The 18974-nt window shown below is 37.6% G+C and overlaps 1 protein-coding gene across 1 annotated transcript in view; it reads right to left on the bottom strand.

Annotated features, from left to right (window-relative positions):
• Positions 1-18974, bottom strand: part of LOC140366953 (voltage-dependent N-type calcium channel subunit alpha-1B-like) — a 197768-nt gene that overhangs the window by 75302 nt on the left and 103492 nt on the right. Inside the window, exons 14-19 of the mRNA XM_072453216.1 lie at positions 17625-17756; positions 9283-9361; positions 7761-7878; positions 6559-6626; positions 5380-5486; positions 2423-2485 (exon numbers count right to left, since the gene is read on the bottom strand). Coding sequence (XP_072309317.1) covers positions 2423-2485; positions 5380-5486; positions 6559-6626; positions 7761-7878; positions 9283-9361; positions 17625-17756 — 567 coding nt within the window. The remainder of the gene's footprint in view (positions 1-2422; positions 2486-5379; positions 5487-6558; positions 6627-7760; positions 7879-9282; positions 9362-17624; positions 17757-18974) is intronic.

The raw sequence follows: 18974 nt of genomic DNA, 5'->3' as shown, positions 1-18974 counted from the left end.
AATAAACAGAATGATTAAAAACAAGAATAAAAATTAAAAACAAATAAACAATATTTTTTTTGAAGGAAAAAAAGAAAAGAAACAGTTATATTTTCATGTTATCTCCCCTGAAATGGAGCAAAGAATCATGGTCTATGTAGTTCTGTCTGTGTGTTTAAGTAAATAAGCTTTAAATGTGATATATTGTGCCAACCCAGGACTTTTGACGACACGTAATCACAATATTTCAGTTACGTCCCTGTCACTTGTCTCCTTGGGTATGTTATTGCGTGACCAAGAACGTTCCAGAGTCGGGCAGTGATTTTGTCAGCCTCTATCGACACGAGACTCATCATTGACTTGGCCCAAGTTCAACTGAGGCCCAGATTTGCCCATATTTTTGTGAGATCTTGTTCAGCCTGGTTTGGGTGCAGATTTGCGTGGATGATTGACAGCTTCCCCAGCGCTCAAAACAAAACTCAAACAAAAAAAAGTAAAGAAAGTAGCCAAATATGCGATATGAGGCTAAAAGGAGGGAGATCATGTGGGTCAGGAGACAACTGCAGGTGGAACACTAAAGCGACTGTGTTAGAGCGTGTTTGTTTGTTTGTTTGTTTGTTTGTTTGTTTGTTTGTTTGTTTTTGCAACTAAAATCCACATACTTTAGCTTTTTAACATTTAATATTCATTGCTTTATACATTGCGGTGAACATGTACGTGAAACACGTACAGCATTCGGTCGACTGTTGTATTTATAGAGCTCTACGAGTAACTTTGAGTTGAGATTAGGGCCGTCATGATTTCAAATGTGAGTGTAACGATTATTGTGCGATTTAACGTAACAACCAAAACGACAATAAAACCCTAAATGTTCTTTCCTTCTTCGTCTCCTCAACATGTGACCTACTTTAGGAAATCAAATGGTCTTATCTAGACATAAACGACAAGATTAAAAAGCATTTTACATTTAGTTTGACTTTTTTTGGAGGAAGTCTGAGCAGGAAAATTAAAAAAGACCTAATTGAATTGAATTTTAAAAAAACAAATGTTTTCTTTTTATCATTATCATTTTTATGATTTTCTTGTGACCTAAATAATCATGATTATTGATTCACCTCTTGACATCCCTAGTTGAGGTATAAGTTTAATGCCCTACAGTGGAACATTCCAGGTGAACACCTTCAAGAAGACAAACAGGAAAATAAAAAACAAAACAGTTACATAGAGTGCACCTTTAACTTGAATATACATGATTATACTCCAATGTCAAAAGTTCTCACTGGAATATTCCCTGTTTTTTCAGCTTTAAATCAATCAAAATAAATAAACAGAATTGACAATAAGCACACTTCTTTGCTGATATTACTCGTTCTTGGTCGTCAGTGTGAACCGAGAGCGCTGCACTGGATGCGGGTCGTGAACATAATTATTAGTCTTTTTTCCCGCTGTACCTCAGTATTATTCGGCGAGTGGGAGAGGCGCAGACACAGATCCTACGGGACAGACACACAGACGGCACAGACACGGGACACAGAGCGGGTCCAAGGGCCAATCAGAGGCGTGTCCAGTGAGGTAGAGACGGGCCAAAGCCAAGCAAGGGACAAGACAAGCAGAAACTGTGCAAAAGAACTGGAGAACTCACACAGGACTAACTAACTGCAAGGCTTTTTAAATAGAGCTTTCATTAGTAGATTTATAGAAACATTTAAACAGCAGTGTGACGTAGGGGACAAATGCATTCATGTTTTTTCTCCAGAGCATGTACATAAGATTAAATATAGAGTGATTTATGTCATTTATCCAGTGGTAGAAAATGTTTAAAATGTCGACTCACACCTTGTAAAATCTTGTAAAAAATCGGTGTCAAATATTCTGCTGCATAAATTCTGCTGCTCAAACCATTTCCATCAGACTGAAAAGAACTTTCTTCGTTTTTATTTGGCTATTACACTGGCTATCAAAACCTTTTCTACCACGGACCACTTCTGGAAAGATGAGGGGTTATACCGACTTACCCGATGTGGAAAACTATGAAATTATAACATTAAGATGAGTGGAAATTGTTCCTTGTGCTAAATGTTTGTTAAATAATTCCATCTAGAGCTTTTTTGATCTCTTTTTTTATTTTTTTACATATGTCTTTATGTGTGTTCCTTAACGTGCACTGTACCGACCAAATAAATACTAACAATAATGCATAATAATGTGTGTGTAAAACAAAAACAAAGTGTAAAACAAATTGAGTAAACCTGGCATCATAAGAATTCTCTATAGTTATTATTAATGCAGACTTAATTTGTAGTGATTACATCTTACAAATCATAGAAAGAATAAATATCCAGTGGGAAAAGAAGGAGGATTGGAGATGGTGCATTCAGGGGCCATGGGGAGGGGGGGGGGGGGGGAGCCAGGAGAGCAGGAGATTATCGTAATTGGAACTCACAGGGACTGACTGCTGATGACGGAGCACCTGCGCGAGTGCGGCTCGCAGTTTTGCTTTACAAAACTGTCCATGCAGAATAAAACAAAAGACTGTGAGACAAACATGGCAATTCAGAACGGCAGCAACTCAAGAAAGAAAAGCTTTGTCCAGTGTTTCACCTCAAATGTCCAGTGGATGTAGTTCTAAACTGCAAAAAGAATTGCCTACAAGAGGATGGATTTGATACGTATATGTATAATAGGACTTTTGGACTTTTTCTTTATTTATTCCATTTTGTCCATCATCTTATAAAAGGGAACTCTCAAGCTGCTGGATATACATGTTAAGAATAAAGCTGTAACCCACTTATTTCCAGTAAAATCAATCATTCTGGACGCATCAGGGTCCGTTTAATCTCCAAAGCCACAAATAAAAAATTACCCTAAAATAAAAGGAAAAAATGAATTTTAACTTTTACATGGATTCTGCCTGGATATTTTCACTTTATTACAAGTCCCTAAAACAAATATTTAGTGAATTTACTAAATATACTAAATTGACTTCACTCATTCATATATTTAACAAAGAAAATCCAATTTAAAATCTGTTTAATTTAAAATGTCCATCTTTCTACTTATGATGTGATGTCATCAATTACAAACAGGAAGTGAAATTAAAAACCTAAAAATTGTGGCTATTCTGTGATAAAATGTTTATAATTCTTAGCAAAATTCAAAATATATCTATCTTAACTGCGTTTTAGTTCAATGAGTCGTCCGACCTGTAGGGGGCACTTTAACTAATATAGAAAGGCAAATCTGTGCGGTGTAAGATTAGTAATACAGTTGTAACTGTACGAATATTATCGGAGGGTTTGGAGGAGCCAGCAGCTGCTTTTACAAAGACAATTTGACAATGTCCAAAGCTGCACAAATGTTCAGTTGCTCTTTGGACTCTAAAAGCTCTGAACTTTAAATCCTTCGGCATCTGTAATGTAACACTGGAACTACAAAAGAGCAAAAAGCACACGGCATTTTACTAAAAACAGTATGACAAAAAACACTCAGACACATCGAGTACGCAGAACACAGACACATCGGAAAGCCGAGACCCAGGTGTGAGCTGAAGACGATCGGGTAATTAAGGAACCGTTTGGAATCTACGATAATGGACATGTTTGGAATGTAGCCCCGCCCCTAAAGACACCGTTTAATCACTTTACGTGTCTGACAAGAGCTGAAGGTGTTTAAGACAGTTATAACCAGAGGTGGGTAACACTTTTACAGTCACTTTTTTAATACTTTTCTACTCTACTGTATGTATATCAAACATGCTGCGATTATTGTGAGAAAAAGCGTCGTCACAATTTTAGGATGATTCACAATTGTTGACAACACAACCAATTCATGTTGCCTGTTAATGTCTGTGACTAGCTTTATAAAATCAGACTTTCAGAACGATAACGTCAAGTTAATGTCTCCTAAACAGACAAAGAAACAAGCAATTTACACTTTTTGGAGACTAACTATTGAATTGAAATGCGTCTAAAATGATCACACTTGTTCTTCGTTATAGTTCTTACGCTTATATCGTGACCTGAAAAATCACAATCGTTTGAAGTCTTCGACAGGCCAAAGCTTTATGTTGATGAAATGTAATGATTTTTGTTGTGTTTCCTGCACCGCTCCTTCAGACACGTAGATATTTTTCATGTCAATCCTTTGAAAACGTCAGATTATTTGCGCATTATATGTTGTGTCATTGCAGTTACGCTTACTTCAAATGTTCCATCTGGTTAGTTACTTTTACAAGATCCTGGTTCAGTCATCTTTATACTCTACTTCTACTCGAATTGTACGCAAGATTTTTTTCTGACCACAGTTTTCTCTGGTCCACCCACCTCTGATCAAAGCTCGTCATACATTTACAGCTTGAGAAATATGCAAATCCGCTGTTGTGTGTGTCAGACTGTGGGAGGGAGGACTGCAGATGTGATCTTTCTGAAGCTAGGGGTGTTTCATATCTTGTCAGGCATTCTTTGACAGCAGACGAGAGCCCCCGGGGGTCTAACACGATCACAAATGTGTGCGGGAATACAAAAAAAAAAAAACTTTTTACAGTGTAGCGCGTGTAGTGTAGTAAATTTAGATATAAATTGAAATTCCGATCCGACTGCCGTTTAGGTTGTTGTTAGACGTTGGAAAAAATATATATTATACATTTTTTTGACTGTGTGATGTTGGTTAATAACAAAAAAGCATAATTATATATATATTTCATGTATTTATTTGCAAGTTCTATCTGTAGAAAATGTGTCAAAACATGCCAAATCTGAATGAGCTGTTGTCCAAAATAAGTCTATTCTTTAAAGGACACATATTATGCACAAATTGAGTTGTCATTGGTCTTTAAAGTGACCTTCCTTTGGCATGTCATGTTTACATAATGCATTTACTGAAACCACACATTGCTTTACATGCGAGGCATTACCCGATCAGGATTGGTGTTAGAACTCCATCTACTGGCAGCAGAGGAAAATGCCATGGGGAAATAAACAAAAGCATACCTTTCCCCAACATGTAAGCGCGCAGTTGTAACGAAGACGCAGAAATGCTCAGTCTGGTGATAATTTATGGCCTTGGATTTATAGAAATTTAGAAGTGAGTGTTTTCTGAGGCCCAGAGGATTGATAAAACAAGCGTGAATGAAGTTTAACACAACTCTGGCCATGTCTTTGATGAGGGAACAATGATATTTCATGGTTTCATGGTCAAATTTGCATAATATGTGTCCTTAAATAGTCCCTGTTTTTGGGTACTTTGGTTCAACCCTACAACAAATGAAGAAGACGACGCAGAATAATTCACAGAGTGTGCGACAGAAGACTCACACACACACACACACACACAGACGCACACACACAAGGTCGATCACGTGACGTCACATTCTCCTACAGCCCTCCGACCCCCTGAACTTACGCTGCGATGGAGATGTTGGCAGCCGACATGGGGCTGACCTCCTTCACCTCCATGGCCTTCTGCAGGGCCAGCTTCTTGTTGGCCGCCTCCTCCTGCTCCTCTTCATCCTGCCGAGACGAGGTGAGGTCAGCTAATCTTAAAAAGACTTTACAATTTATAATTCCATTCATTGACATGTCTTTAAAACTCCATCATTGGTCAACACTAAATATCTGAATGAATCGATACAAGGCAGAAAACACAATACAACGAATGAAGCAATGCACCAGTGGAGCAAATAACCAGATTTGAGGTTACAATCTTTTTGTTTTCTCGGTTGTGCTTGTAGAAAGGGGAGTTTTAACACACAAATTCCCTTCAGTATCAGTGGAATAAGAGAAGCTCTCACATCAGCCTCTCTTTATTGAATGTACAGTCAACAAGCCCCTAAAACTGAACGATTAAAACATATTACAGCATACAGTTATACAGCAGAAATCAGGTGTAATAAAAGTTTGAAACTCTCTGAAGAAACTGCGCCTCGTCTAATGGCGCAGGCAGCTGCCTCTGCTTCACATAAAACGAGCAGGTTATGTCCGAGTCTGACTGTTTTTGGACAGAACATATCCTCACAGTTCCACAGTCCACGTATTAAAGTATATTGCTGGTTTGTTTACAAAAATAATTACTGTGGCTCTGGCATAGATCAGGATAATGTGGAGCTGTGTTTAACATTGGAGTCACAAGTGGCCCGTTTATCTGCTCACGTTTAAGTGTTTCTACTCATTTGTTTTTGGCACAGTTCCAGAGGTAAAGTGTCGGTGACATGCTCAATTATACAATACTAAATCAAAAGAAATGGCAAATAACATGCAAAATAGACCTCGCTCTCACCTGCTGCACTCACTTTCTGCCTACAGGGGGCGTGCACACAGCAGAAATACAGGAAGAAAACTATGACAGCGATTGCTCTAGTTCAAGCCCAGTTTATTCCTGATGAAGAATTGGTTTGGTCCTTTTCTAGTCCTGGTTAGCTCCTGGTCTTAGTTCCAGTTTTGATGTGGTGTGTGGTGATAAAATGTATCTTAATAAAAATACTTAAATATCTAATGGGCAGTTCATTGTTCCTTTACCTGACATTTCATACACAACATATACACGCGTTATAGTCATAATACAGGAGAAGGACAGCTTCTTTACCTTGGTGAGCTCCTGGGCGTTGGCGAGATTATCCACAGCAATGGCCAAAAACACATTCAACAGCGTGTCTAGAGACGTGCTTAAGAAATACAAAAATATAGTGCAATAAAAGACGGAACAATGATTTTGGAGGGTCAACATTTATCATCACTTTATCTTTGAGATGAGAATGAGATGTCGGTGTATCAGTGATCTAAGGGAAATATACCACTGTCCATACTCTTTATTATCATTATTTTACTTTACTTTGATTTAAGCTTTGGACGTTATAATAGGTAACTTAACTCAAATCACTTTTTATTTTATTTTATGATATTGTACATTCAGAAGAGTCTTTTTGAGACTGTAGATTTATTGCGTCTGCAGCATCTTTAGCGTTTTTTATCATCTATTACTTCAGGAATATATATATATATATATATATATATATATATATATATATATATATATATATATATATATATATATATATATATATTATCATAACGTTGAGTTGTAAATTGGCTATGGACAAAATAACAAAATGAATGAATGATGGTGCAAAAAATAAGAATGAAATAAATACACAGATCCACAGGTCCTCTGGAGCAAGGATATGTTCCAACTGTCACCTGGAAAATTAAATACTACGCCAACCGACATATTTGCAAGGGGATTAGAACTCCTGCGTTGAAGAAAAAACTAATTAGGAGTCAGCTTATCTTTAAAATAGAAATATATAATTTTATATATATATAAATATATATATATATATATATATATATATATATATATATATATATATATATATATATATATATATATATATATATATATATATATATATACCTGCTTCATATAAATAGTCTATTGACAAAAAAAATACTTTGTGGCAATATCACTACATCGAGGTACTATTTTTGGTGAAACAGTATCCATATTGTAGGCTGTTGTGTCAATATATTGCCAAGATATATATATATATATATATATATATATATATGTATATATATATATATTTTTTTACTGTGACATACAGCAGAATATCATGCGCAAAATATTGATTATGGCGCGTACCGCAAAACTGTGATGTTGTTATATCTTGAGCCGTGTATTACAGTGTATTCTTAAATCTAAGAGCAATAACAAAAGTGAGATTTGGGCTCTCCGCACACATAACAGCGTAGTGTCAGCCCTGGCGGTGGACCGTGTTCAGAGGATACAGTTTCCGAAGAGCGTGAGCACGATGAAGTAAACGGAGGAGAACATGCCGCGGCGCACTCCTCCCTGCGACTTGATGCCGTGGTACATGACGGCGTTCCAGTCTTCACCGGTCAGGATCTTAAAGCACACACATTACACACACACACAGATGATTTATGGAATTAAACACAGCAGAAGACAGTCACTTGACAGACTCACAGACTTTGGAAAGAGGGGTGAGACAGGGTTGTGCTTGATCTCCCCTTTTGATCGCTTTGTACTTGGGACAATGGGCCCAATATATTAGACAATCGGAAACAAAATGCTTCAAATAATAATGCTAGAGAAACTAAGTAACTCACACTAAGTAAAACTGGAAAAATGATGAGCCTCCAAACACACAAACAATGATATTACCAGCCTGATACAATGAATAATTATTATCATTCACAAAGTTAAATGGAGCTCAAGTAATATTTTGAGACAATAAAAAAGCACCAATGACCCCTATATTTGTAATTGTTTAAGTAATTGTTTAAGTAATTGTCATAGTTTGTATGTTAATCTGTATTTAGACAAAGGTGTTTCTGTCATCAGGATAGTCAATCATTTATGAAGAGCAACAACGTTCGAATAGAAAATAATGCTAAAACAGGACCAGAAAATGAACTGATTAAACTATTCTGATTGTTCTAATATGATGGAATATTTGTGGTACTAATGAGTAACTTCCTACACTCACAAACGGCTGCTGGAACTACGTCGATGTCAGTTGCTACAGTTACCATAATCTTTTTTTTATATCTCTTATACCTTTTTACCTTACCTATTCTATATTAATTTACTGACAGAAGTTTATAGAAAAAAATTAAAAATAACAGATCTGAACGGCTGAACAGATTACATAACGCACCTTTAATTTGAAATCATGCGGTTGATTCTGCAGCAGACTCGGAGGAAATGTACATAGCTGAGTGGAGCATTACAGGACTGAACAAAGCCTGTACTAATTAAAGGATTATCAGTGAGAGCTTTAAGAACCTTTCAGTCTATTCAGGCTCACATTAAAGTCTCACAGCGTTTAAACAGGTCTTAAGATAGAAAAGACCCTTATATACGGATTAAGAACCTGATATTGATTGTAGAATATCTTATGTAAGGAAAGGAGTATTTCTCAATTTTTTATCAATTATATGGTTTTTCCTAACATTTTCAAACCTCTACCCACAAATTTTGAACCTAATTATTTGTTTTAAGGTCTGTTTTGTTAATTATTATTATTATTATTATTATTATTATTATTATTATTATTATTATCATTATTAATATTTAATATTATTATTTTATTTTGTTTTAATTTATTTTATTTTATTTTATTTATTTCCTAACATATAATATACATTATTATACATTGTGAGGTACAGTTACACAAAGAATGAATAAAAGGAGCAGAAAGAACTTTTAACTTGTACTTTGCGCTGATATTTTAAAACCTTTGCTGCTATATTTATCCAACCACAACATCTCTACATTGTGCCTCACCTGGAACACAGTGAGGATGGCAGCGGGGAACGTGTCAAAGTTTGTGGTGGGCATCTCGTCCTCATCCTCAAAGTTGAACCTGAAAACAGGGACACATCAGACACAAACTCCCAATGGATTGAGCTTTGTGAATTTATGTGTGACTGAAGAGAGAAACCCCAGATGTGTTTGTGTGAGGACCAGCACCAACATCTGGACATGTGTTTACGCCGTTTGTCCTAGAGAAGAATTCAAGTGACACTAAGTTATGTAGTTGAACAAAAGCAAAAGGCATTTTCACTGGCTTTGCACTGAAAATGCCTCAGTGAAAACTATATTATAACCCAGATACAACTTCTGGTTGTAGGTTCTCGTTTTTCTGAAAAAGCATGAAATGCAATAGCAAACAGAAATCTATCTATCTATATTTGGAACATACTCCTGGCAGCTGGGAAGAAGGCCCTCACAAAAAATGGATGGCTCATACCGCTCTGACGATTAAGGACTGGACTAATTTCATAACAGACAAGGAAAAAACCTCAGGACTCAACTTAACAATTGACAAATTTAAAAAACAATTGACAAAATGGGACAATTATTCAGAACGTAATATTATCATTATTATAATTTTTTTTTCCGGATGCCTCTCCCTTATTTTCTATTTCTATTTGATCTGTGTTCTAAAACAAAAAAGCAATAGCTAACAAACAAAATGATAAATAAAAAGTGCATCCTATTGAAGCAGCAGGTGGAGATTACATGAAGGAAGTCCTAAAAAAAGATTGAGAAAAAAAGAAACCCACTGTATATGAATCTTACGCGTTACAGATGTCACAGTGAGCGTTGAAGATGGGCAATTAAGCAGGACATTTTAAAATAAAAATCTGAAGAGTGGATGCGTCTTTAAACACAAACTCAGAAAACTTATCCACATGATGTTATGAAGCCGTATAAGGAGGAAGACCTACACAACTGTGGTTTACTGTGTCCTCTGAAACTAATCACGTCTGTCAGCTGACCTGTGCTCTTCAGAGCTACTGCTGCTGCTACTGCTGCTATATCTTCTCGTTTTATGGTTTACTGCGCCTATAACCACCCAAATGATTAACTCTGACATCATCCCAAGAGACAACCAACCTGTTCCATTAGAGGGCGCAACAAAACATGGCCTGAACAACACATTATGAAGTCAAATCCGATTTTTTTTATGTCCAAATATGACCTGGATGTGATTTTTTTCAAGTCCCTATCTTATGTTGTCTTGTGTTTCCAAAATCTGATTCGAATTGATCTTATGTGAGTCACATATTACATTCATAAGGAGACACATTTATTGATGGGAATCAAACACATTAAACCATTGAAGTTTTACACTGAGATGGTTTTGTAACGTATGACAAAGACAAAATATTAACGTTTGCCAATTAAAGACCAAAGATATGTTGCGTTCACACATGGAAATGGATTTGAGTCACATTTTATGAGCTGCTTCTCCAAAAAAAAAAGATCTGATTTGGGGAGACAAAAATCTGAATTGACCGTCAAGACCTGCAGCGTGCACGTGGCCTCAAATATGTGCTTTAGTGTTAGCGTCCCTGCCTCTGTAAAGCACGACTTCAGCTGTGTGGTAACGTTCACAGCGTTCATGCCCTGCAGGCGAGTGTTGCCGTAGAAACGACCAGGCTGCACCCTCCCAAGAGAATGACATCTGGGCAAGAGCTAGCCTGAAAACTGTACAAATATGTAGCTTTTGAATCAAACTTGTTTTCAGATTAGGACTGATTTAGAGTGATCACTAAATAGCATCAAAAAACAAATAAGTTGTAATAATTTTACGGAATGTTAAATGCATTATGTAATTTTTCTGGTGGTTAAAGCTTCACAGAGACAAGGAAAAGAAACCACTAGACCAAGTATTATAGACCAAGGCAGCTTCAGTCACTGGAGGGGTCGTGTGGTCACAGCCTCCAGTCAGCACTACGTTTGTTTGGGCTTTGTGCGTTAACTCAAGTGTAAATCCACCCACAGGGCCGCGCTACGACCACTTGAAAGTTTGCTCAGCACTTGATAACCTGCTGCTGACAAGGCCACACCAGCTCTGTCAGGTGTGAGTTTGGCCAAGCGTTAGTCTCGGAAAGAGTTAGCCTGGGAGAGCATTAGCCTAGCAGAACGTTAGCCTCGGAGAGAGTAAGCCTCGGAGAGCGTTAGTCTCGGAGAGCGTTAGTCTCGGAGAGCGTTAGCCTAGGAGAGCGTTAGCCTAGGAGAATGTTAGCCTAGGAGAACGTTAGCCTAGGAGAACATTAGCCTAGGAGAACGTTAGCCTCGGAGAGTGTTAGCCTCTGAGAGTTTTAGCCTCGGAGAGCGTTAGCCTAGGAGAGCGTTAGACTAGGAGAATGTTAGCCTAGGAGAACGTTAGCCTAGGAGAATGTTAGCCTAGGAGAGCGTTAGACTAGGAGAATGTTAGCCTAGGAGAACGTTAGCCTAGGAGAACGTTAGACTAGGAGAATGTTAGCCTAGGAGAATGTTAGCCTCGGAGAGCGTTAGCCTCTGAGAGTTTAAGCCTTGGAGATCGTTAGCCTCTGGGATCGTTAGCCTCGGGGATCATTAGCCTCGGAGAGCATTAGCCTCAGAGAGCGTTAGCCTTGGAGAGCATTAGCCTCGGCGCTCATCTTGCAAAATGGCTACAAAAATATATTTAATAACTCTTTATACCCAGAGCGGTCAAAGCGGCTAACTCTATGAATCTTCAGTAACAATGTGTATACCCCTAATAACATCTCCACCAGGAAATTTAAGGTACGTAGTGCAGCTTTAATCATTATATGAAAATAATAATGACAAAAATAACGATAATGACAGTTGAACACGTTCGGCACAGCCAAAAAGAGCCACAGCCATCTACATGAGGTAAAATTATGAAAACAAATCTTAATTTTAGAATTCAATATACAAATTTTTGCAGTTCTTTCTACATTATTCCCCTAAAACATGGTGCAAAAAGCAAAGCAACATTACACACATTCAGATGTCGTCCTTATTAAATGGTTTCCATGAGCTGGGGATGGCTTTATCATACGTTATGTACTCAGTGTAGCATTTAACAGCTGTAATTGTGTCTAGAGCTGCAATTAATGATATTGCTTGACAAGTCGACTTGTCAGCAATATTAGTTTGCAACTAGTCGACTAGTCAAAAGATTATTTCTTTTGTATATTGATTTTTATTAACATTACAATCAAATAATTGTTGAATTATGCTGACTGAAGGCTTCCAGAAGATTTACAGATAAAGTGTTGCTTTTTTTTTTAAATAAAAAAAAATGACATTTTGATTGAACAATTCTGTGTTTTTTAATAGTCTATATACTCCAGATAACAATATCAAAATATGACTATGATCATTATTAAAAGCTGACGAGTCACAATTAGTCGAATAAATGTTGCAGCCCTGAAGCGTCCAACCCTGTGTCCTTAAAACGTGTTTATTACTTTAAGTTCAATGGGTAATAAGATACAGAAGAGAAATACAGAAAGCGCGGTGAGTGTAAGCGACCTGCCAGCTTCGTCAGGCTCAGGAAGTTACAACGGCTGAAACACTCTTACACACTTACACGCAAACAAAAAAAACGTTTTTTATAACATTTGGTTTTGAGGTCTTGGACAAGCTCTGTCCTTGTCCAAGTATACATGCAGACGAGAAAGTCGAATTCCTGACAAGAACGTGTCACTAGATGGCAATATGCGTCGTTTCAGCGGACCAATACAACCCCCCATTCCGGTTGACCTTTTGCATCATATTTAAGCAACTATCATGCACATTTTTGAACAACAGCAGTTGTACAGCTTTGTTCATCTTGTTAGTTATTGTGCACATAAAGATGCAGTGTGAGTGAATGCGGTTGTGTTCTTCCTTGTAAGCGACCGGCTTCCTTGTATGGTTTTGTTCTGGGGTCATGAGTCAGCGTGGGTCGTGGAGCATGCGCACAAGCCTTGTCTAGTTTCAGTGCGATTACGCAATCGCATAATCTGGGTGTCTCAATCGGAGATTTTGAATGCCGATTTCTATCGGAGTAAGGTGTTTACATGCACACGAAAATGTCTGATTGTATTGGATTAAAGCAATGATTCAGTTTTTTCATTAGCATGTAAACCCACTGAGTAAGTGACATGTCATCTAGAACGCCTGTAATTCTAACTAACGTCTAATCATTACAAACATGTACAGAGCACATGTGCAGACCTCTAAAACAAGCTGCTGTCTGCTCTGGTTCTAAAAGCTCATGTTAGAGAGCATAGCATGAACGAGCCTCTGAACACGGTCACAGACTGAGCAGCTGCTGGAGAAGAAGAACCAAGCTTCCTGCAGTACTGCTCAGTGCCCTGTAGATGCCACTAAAAGACACTGTGACTTCAGCCAAGCTTTGGATATATTTTAGAACAATTGAAATATAGTTGTGACACACGGTCATTTTAGATTTTATTGGTCAATCACTGCTTGCCTTGATTATCTTGACAGCACGCAACTGGTAGATCTATAGAAAAGAGATTGAAACCAGTCAGAAATGCACGTTATTTTGTGTAATAAGTCTATTCAACGAGCCGCCGCCGCTGCTCCTCAGTCAAATCAATAGAGGAATCAGAGCGGTGGGCCACATGCCGCTCGGCCTAATCCCTCACAGTGTGGCGCGCAGAGCAGACACAGCGTGAGTCTGCTCCACGAGAACATGCAGATAAGAGCCGAGCATCAGGTCCAGATGAAGCAGAGAACGAGGAGAAGCCTGCACAAAGAGCACTCACTAAGACCTCCACAGTAATATGTCGGCTCCTGTTCTCTCAAAGCACAATCCCATTATCGTCACGAGGGTCCGGTTCAAAGGTCTATCGTGTTTTTCTGAGAAGGACTGAACGCGTACAATGTGTTCATTCATGGGCTGTATATTTGGATTATAATATGCATTTTATCAGGCTTTCAGAACTATTTTTGGACTTATTATCTTGAGTATGCCTTGTTTTACAGTTTGGAATGATATACGTATGGTATATATATGTTATATATATGTTACTCAAGTGAAAGTACAAAGAAATTACTGAAGTAAAAATTCTGGGCATAACATCTGATTTAATATTTGAAATCAATGTAATTTGAAGGAAAAGAAATAAATTAAATAATGCATACAATCTGGTATTTTCAAAGGATTGAAGACAACAAATATTTAAAAATAAATACATCTAAAGAAGTTAAATCATTTAATTTTGTCAAGACTTACTCACAGTGGGAAGAGGAACACTTTTACTTAAAGGTGGTATGGACGATTTTTTTCAGCAAATTTTTTATCATATTTCCTCGTGGCGTGGATAAATCATTTGTCATGCCACGTATCAATCATAAAACGCACCTATCGCTCACCTGCAGCCGCGTGCGGTTCGTCCCCACGTTTCCGCGTGCCTAAGCGCATGGATCTATCATAATATAGTTCCCTCAGTGTACGGGGCAAAATGAAGACGGAGAAAGACAGTTCGAGCTGACGCAGAAGTGGACAGAAATCTACGGGAGACGAGCGATGCGATGCGCTCCGTTGCGCTAATAAACAAACGCACGTGTGTGTTGTATCAGTCCACACGGGGGAGTGCACACGTGCACTTCCGCCTGCGTTCTCAAATCGCCGAAAAATCGTCCATACCACCTTTAAAGTGGCTTTGACAGGTTGGACGACCCATGAATTAAAATGCAGCTAAGATAAATATATTTAGAATTTTGCGAAAAATTATAAAAATGTTATTACAGAATTGCAATTTTTTTACGTTTATAATTCCACCTCCTGTTAGTAATTGATGACATCACACAAGGAAATTACCCAGCAAACACTGGGCAAAAACGCATCTAACGTCACTTTAAAAAAAAATTACCAATAAAAATATATGCGAGCGACTTTATTTTGTTGAATTGATGTTTAGAATGTATGAAAAGTTGTATCTTTGTGTAAATTCTGCAAAAACTATGACTGGAATCTACAGATTTTTTAACATTTTCTCCACAAATACCAACTCCATTGGTGTCAAACTATAATTTATATGTACAACAGGTATAAATACACCTTAGAGTTCAAATATGCATTCTAAAAAGGCTGTGGCTGCAGAGCCGCAGTTTCAGGAGCCGCGGCACAAAAAAACCATGCAGTTTCGGCCGCGCGCCGTGGCTCTGTAGACACTCCCTTCTAAAAAATACTCCAAGAAGTACATGTATTTAAAAAAGTTAAGTAACTTTCCACCTCTGCAAATAGATACATTTCAGTATATTTTAGGACTAACTTGTGACTATCGAGCGTGACTGAGGCGAGAAAGAACTATAAATGATTTAAGTCGATGAGTGTCGCTTTAATTGGCTGTCGCTTTAATTGAAATGCAACACAAAGTTGGCAGAGGCTTAATCTTGTCAGACAGAGAAACGCTCTCTCTGTTGTCGAGATTTACATGCAGATTCCTTCCAGCACTCGTATGGTTCAGTTCATTTTAATCCTTTAAACGAGACAGCATGCTATTAAGCTTGTTTTGTCCTTCACGCGCTGTTTTTTTTCACCGCTTACTCTTACTCTAACCCTCTTAGTTTGGTGTTTGGAAAGCCAAGACGTAATCATAGCTACAAAATAAGCTGAAAACTAAGAACATCTTTCATTTTTGGACATTAGAGATGACTTCAAGGCGCTGTAACTGATGCAGCAGAAAACATTTATCATTTTAGCATTCTAAGTATTCACCATGATTACTTTATAGTTGCTTTTCACAACTTTCAGAGCCGGTTTTCCAGTCGCAACAGAGACTGAAACGCTCTATGATTAAACGCAGACAGCAAACCTTGGTCTCAGTTTAATTTGAACAGCTGCTTACCATAACTTTGTACTTTCTTACATTAAATAAATCTGGTACAGCCTCTTTAATCAGTGGGTTAATGGGTTTAGAAAGACGCCTTCTTTATCGACAGCTGCTACAAAGCCTCCTCTGTGTCATCTCGACCATCTCCTCCTCTTCACCACCACCAGAGTCTAATATTTTCCTTATCAATCCCACCATAACCTGCTGAGGTCGAAGCACCAACGTTTATCCATTCTACAATCTATTTAACTCTCTTGTCCGTCTCATGAAAAAAGCTTGATAAATAGATTGAAAAACTAAATAAATCTCAGCTTTTACATGAGAGTGTTGAGTAAATGGCATCACTCTTAATGGCTAATTTCTCCATCAGAAATGTATGGCTAATATTATTAGGTCCATCCTTACCTTTTCTACTTGAAACCCTGTGCCTGGGCCCCCCCTGTTTAATACTGCGGGCCCCACAAATAATGTAGAATTATAAATATAACTACTAACAAGTACTTATTTCAGACATATACATTGTGTTTATGTTCCTAAACCAAAAGAAGTATCTCTGGGTCTTGTTCACAAGTGAAAGAAGCTATTTTTTCATTTTAAAACGCCGGTGAGAATCATTACTGTCGTATTCAGAGCAATTAAAATATAAGAATCCTAAAAACACTCAGGTCTTAATGTTGTCTGCACTGAAATGGAGCAGTTCCCTCTGTTTTTTAGCTGCTACAGCAAAACAATGTATCTAAGCAGAGAAGTTTGTAATGACACAATATAAAATATTATTGAGAGACTTTGTATGAGAGACAATACAATACCTCAATATTTAATTTATTGATACGCCCCAAATATGTTGTGCCAGCCAATAATATGCAAAGAGAGACAAACAGAAGGGTCCAGTCTTTAATGACAAACCAAATTATTAAATTGAGAAATATTAAATGTATTCACAGACTATTTCAACTCTTTACAATGAAGCGTGAAAAGTGTGTTGTCCGCGAGATATTTGCAAAGATGTTTTGAAAACCGTTGAATTTGTGTTGGCTGAGCTGATGCCAGGTCAGCATGTTGAGTCAGACATGGCTGTGGGCCCGCACTTTGATTAAGGACCTGCTGCTCGGCCCCTGGAGTGGCCCCTGTCATTACAGACATGATCACAGGCTCTGATCAGGAACACACAGACTGGAGTCTCAGCTCAAGGGGCGCGGTCAGCAAATACACCTACACTTCTAATGTACAGACAAATCAAAACGGTACAAGAATATATTTGAAAACATTGATGAAAAATCTTTGTTTGTATACGTTAAGAAGGGATACTTTTAGCTCCATATGTTTGCATTTTGTATCCATAAAACTAAATTAATATTCACCTGTTTGGTTGTTGTTGTTGTTGTTGTTTTTTTTTTTTTTTAAACTGTCAACTACAGATCATTTTAAAACAAATATGTATTTATGGTAAAATGCACGTGTGGTCTTATGTGAGTAGAAATGGTGATAACTCACTGTCCTCCGAAGAGCTGCATGCCCAGCAGAGCAAACACCACGAGGAAGAGGAAGAGCAGGAACAGCAAGCTGATGATGGACTTCATGGAGTTCAGAAGAGACACTACCAGGTTCCTCAGGGAGTTCCAGTACCTGAACACACCACAGGAGGAACTTTACTCTGCTGCACAGGACGCATTATCCAGAGGTGTCTTTGCACCTGCGCCAGACTTATCTGTTTAGTTTTAACCGTTTAAAGTCCACGTGAAAGGTTCTCATGTTGTCAAGTATGACATTGTTTGGTGAGACCCTGTGTAAAATAATTATCATAGTTTTACATCAGTCAAGTTGCAATTTGTGATGAAAGTTTGACAAATAAAAGTTGAAAATGACAGGAAGTAGAGGTGAGTTCCACAATAGAATCCCTCCACCGCTGTGATGTCATCAGAAAGCGCCATTCCATCAAAAATGAAGACACACAACTTACACCTTTTTATGACAGTTTAAACAATTATTTAACAAAATAAAGGTGTTTTGACCCTTGTTTACAATCTGGTTGCTAAGTAATAGTTGTGGAATACATTTACCTGTGTCATGTTTAGATGCCATGTCAAACCAGGAAATGACATTATGAACCAAATTGGAGAGAATATTTGGTCAAAACTGAAATATAATCACAATCCCTTTGTTTTATTGTGGTCTAAAGTGTCGTGTGGACTTTAAATTGATCTCACAATGATACATTTTAGTGGCATGTTGAAAGTATATATATATTATATATTTTATTTTCCTTTTCAAAATGCTTCACTGTTGCCAGTAGAGGTTTGGTTATAATAGACAGGTTATTTGGCGCTCAGACCCCAGGGGAAAACACTGCAATGAAGTGCGTGACAAGTTAGTTTGTATTTTCGGAGATGTCTTCCCCTCGGAGTCCTGGACACTGGTGGAGATGATGCCGAGGAGAGAAGAGGGGACAACGCGATGATGAGATGCTGCAGCACAGACTGAAAGCGGACGAGCCAAAAGCTCTGGTGAAGAGGTGGGTCAGGTCTTCCAGGATTAATTTAAAGTGCTTCCAACAGGTTGGACGACTCATTGAACTAAAATTCAGTTACGTTTTATATATTTAAAATATTGCAAAAAATTATAAAAAATGTTATCACATAATAGCACATTTTTCAGCTTTATAATTTCACTTCCTGTTTGTAATTGATGACATCACACTAGGAAATTACCCAGCAAACACTTGGCAAAAACTCATCTAATATGATTTTTTTTTTTTTTGACGAATGAAAATGTATGAGAGCAAGTTTATTTTGTTGATGTAGAAAGTCTAAAAAGTTATTTCTTTTGTGTAAATTATGTATAAAC

Source organism: Eucyclogobius newberryi, unplaced genomic scaffold, assembly GCF_026437365.1.
Source record: "Eucyclogobius newberryi isolate DKJ021-1_F unplaced genomic scaffold, fEucNew1.0.hap1 SCAF_2, whole genome shotgun sequence".
NCBI classification, from domain to species: domain Eukaryota; kingdom Metazoa; phylum Chordata; class Actinopteri; order Gobiiformes; family Gobiidae; genus Eucyclogobius; species Eucyclogobius newberryi.
Note: the sequence above shows the minus strand (reverse complement) of the source record. Positions and strands in the feature narration are given on the sequence as shown.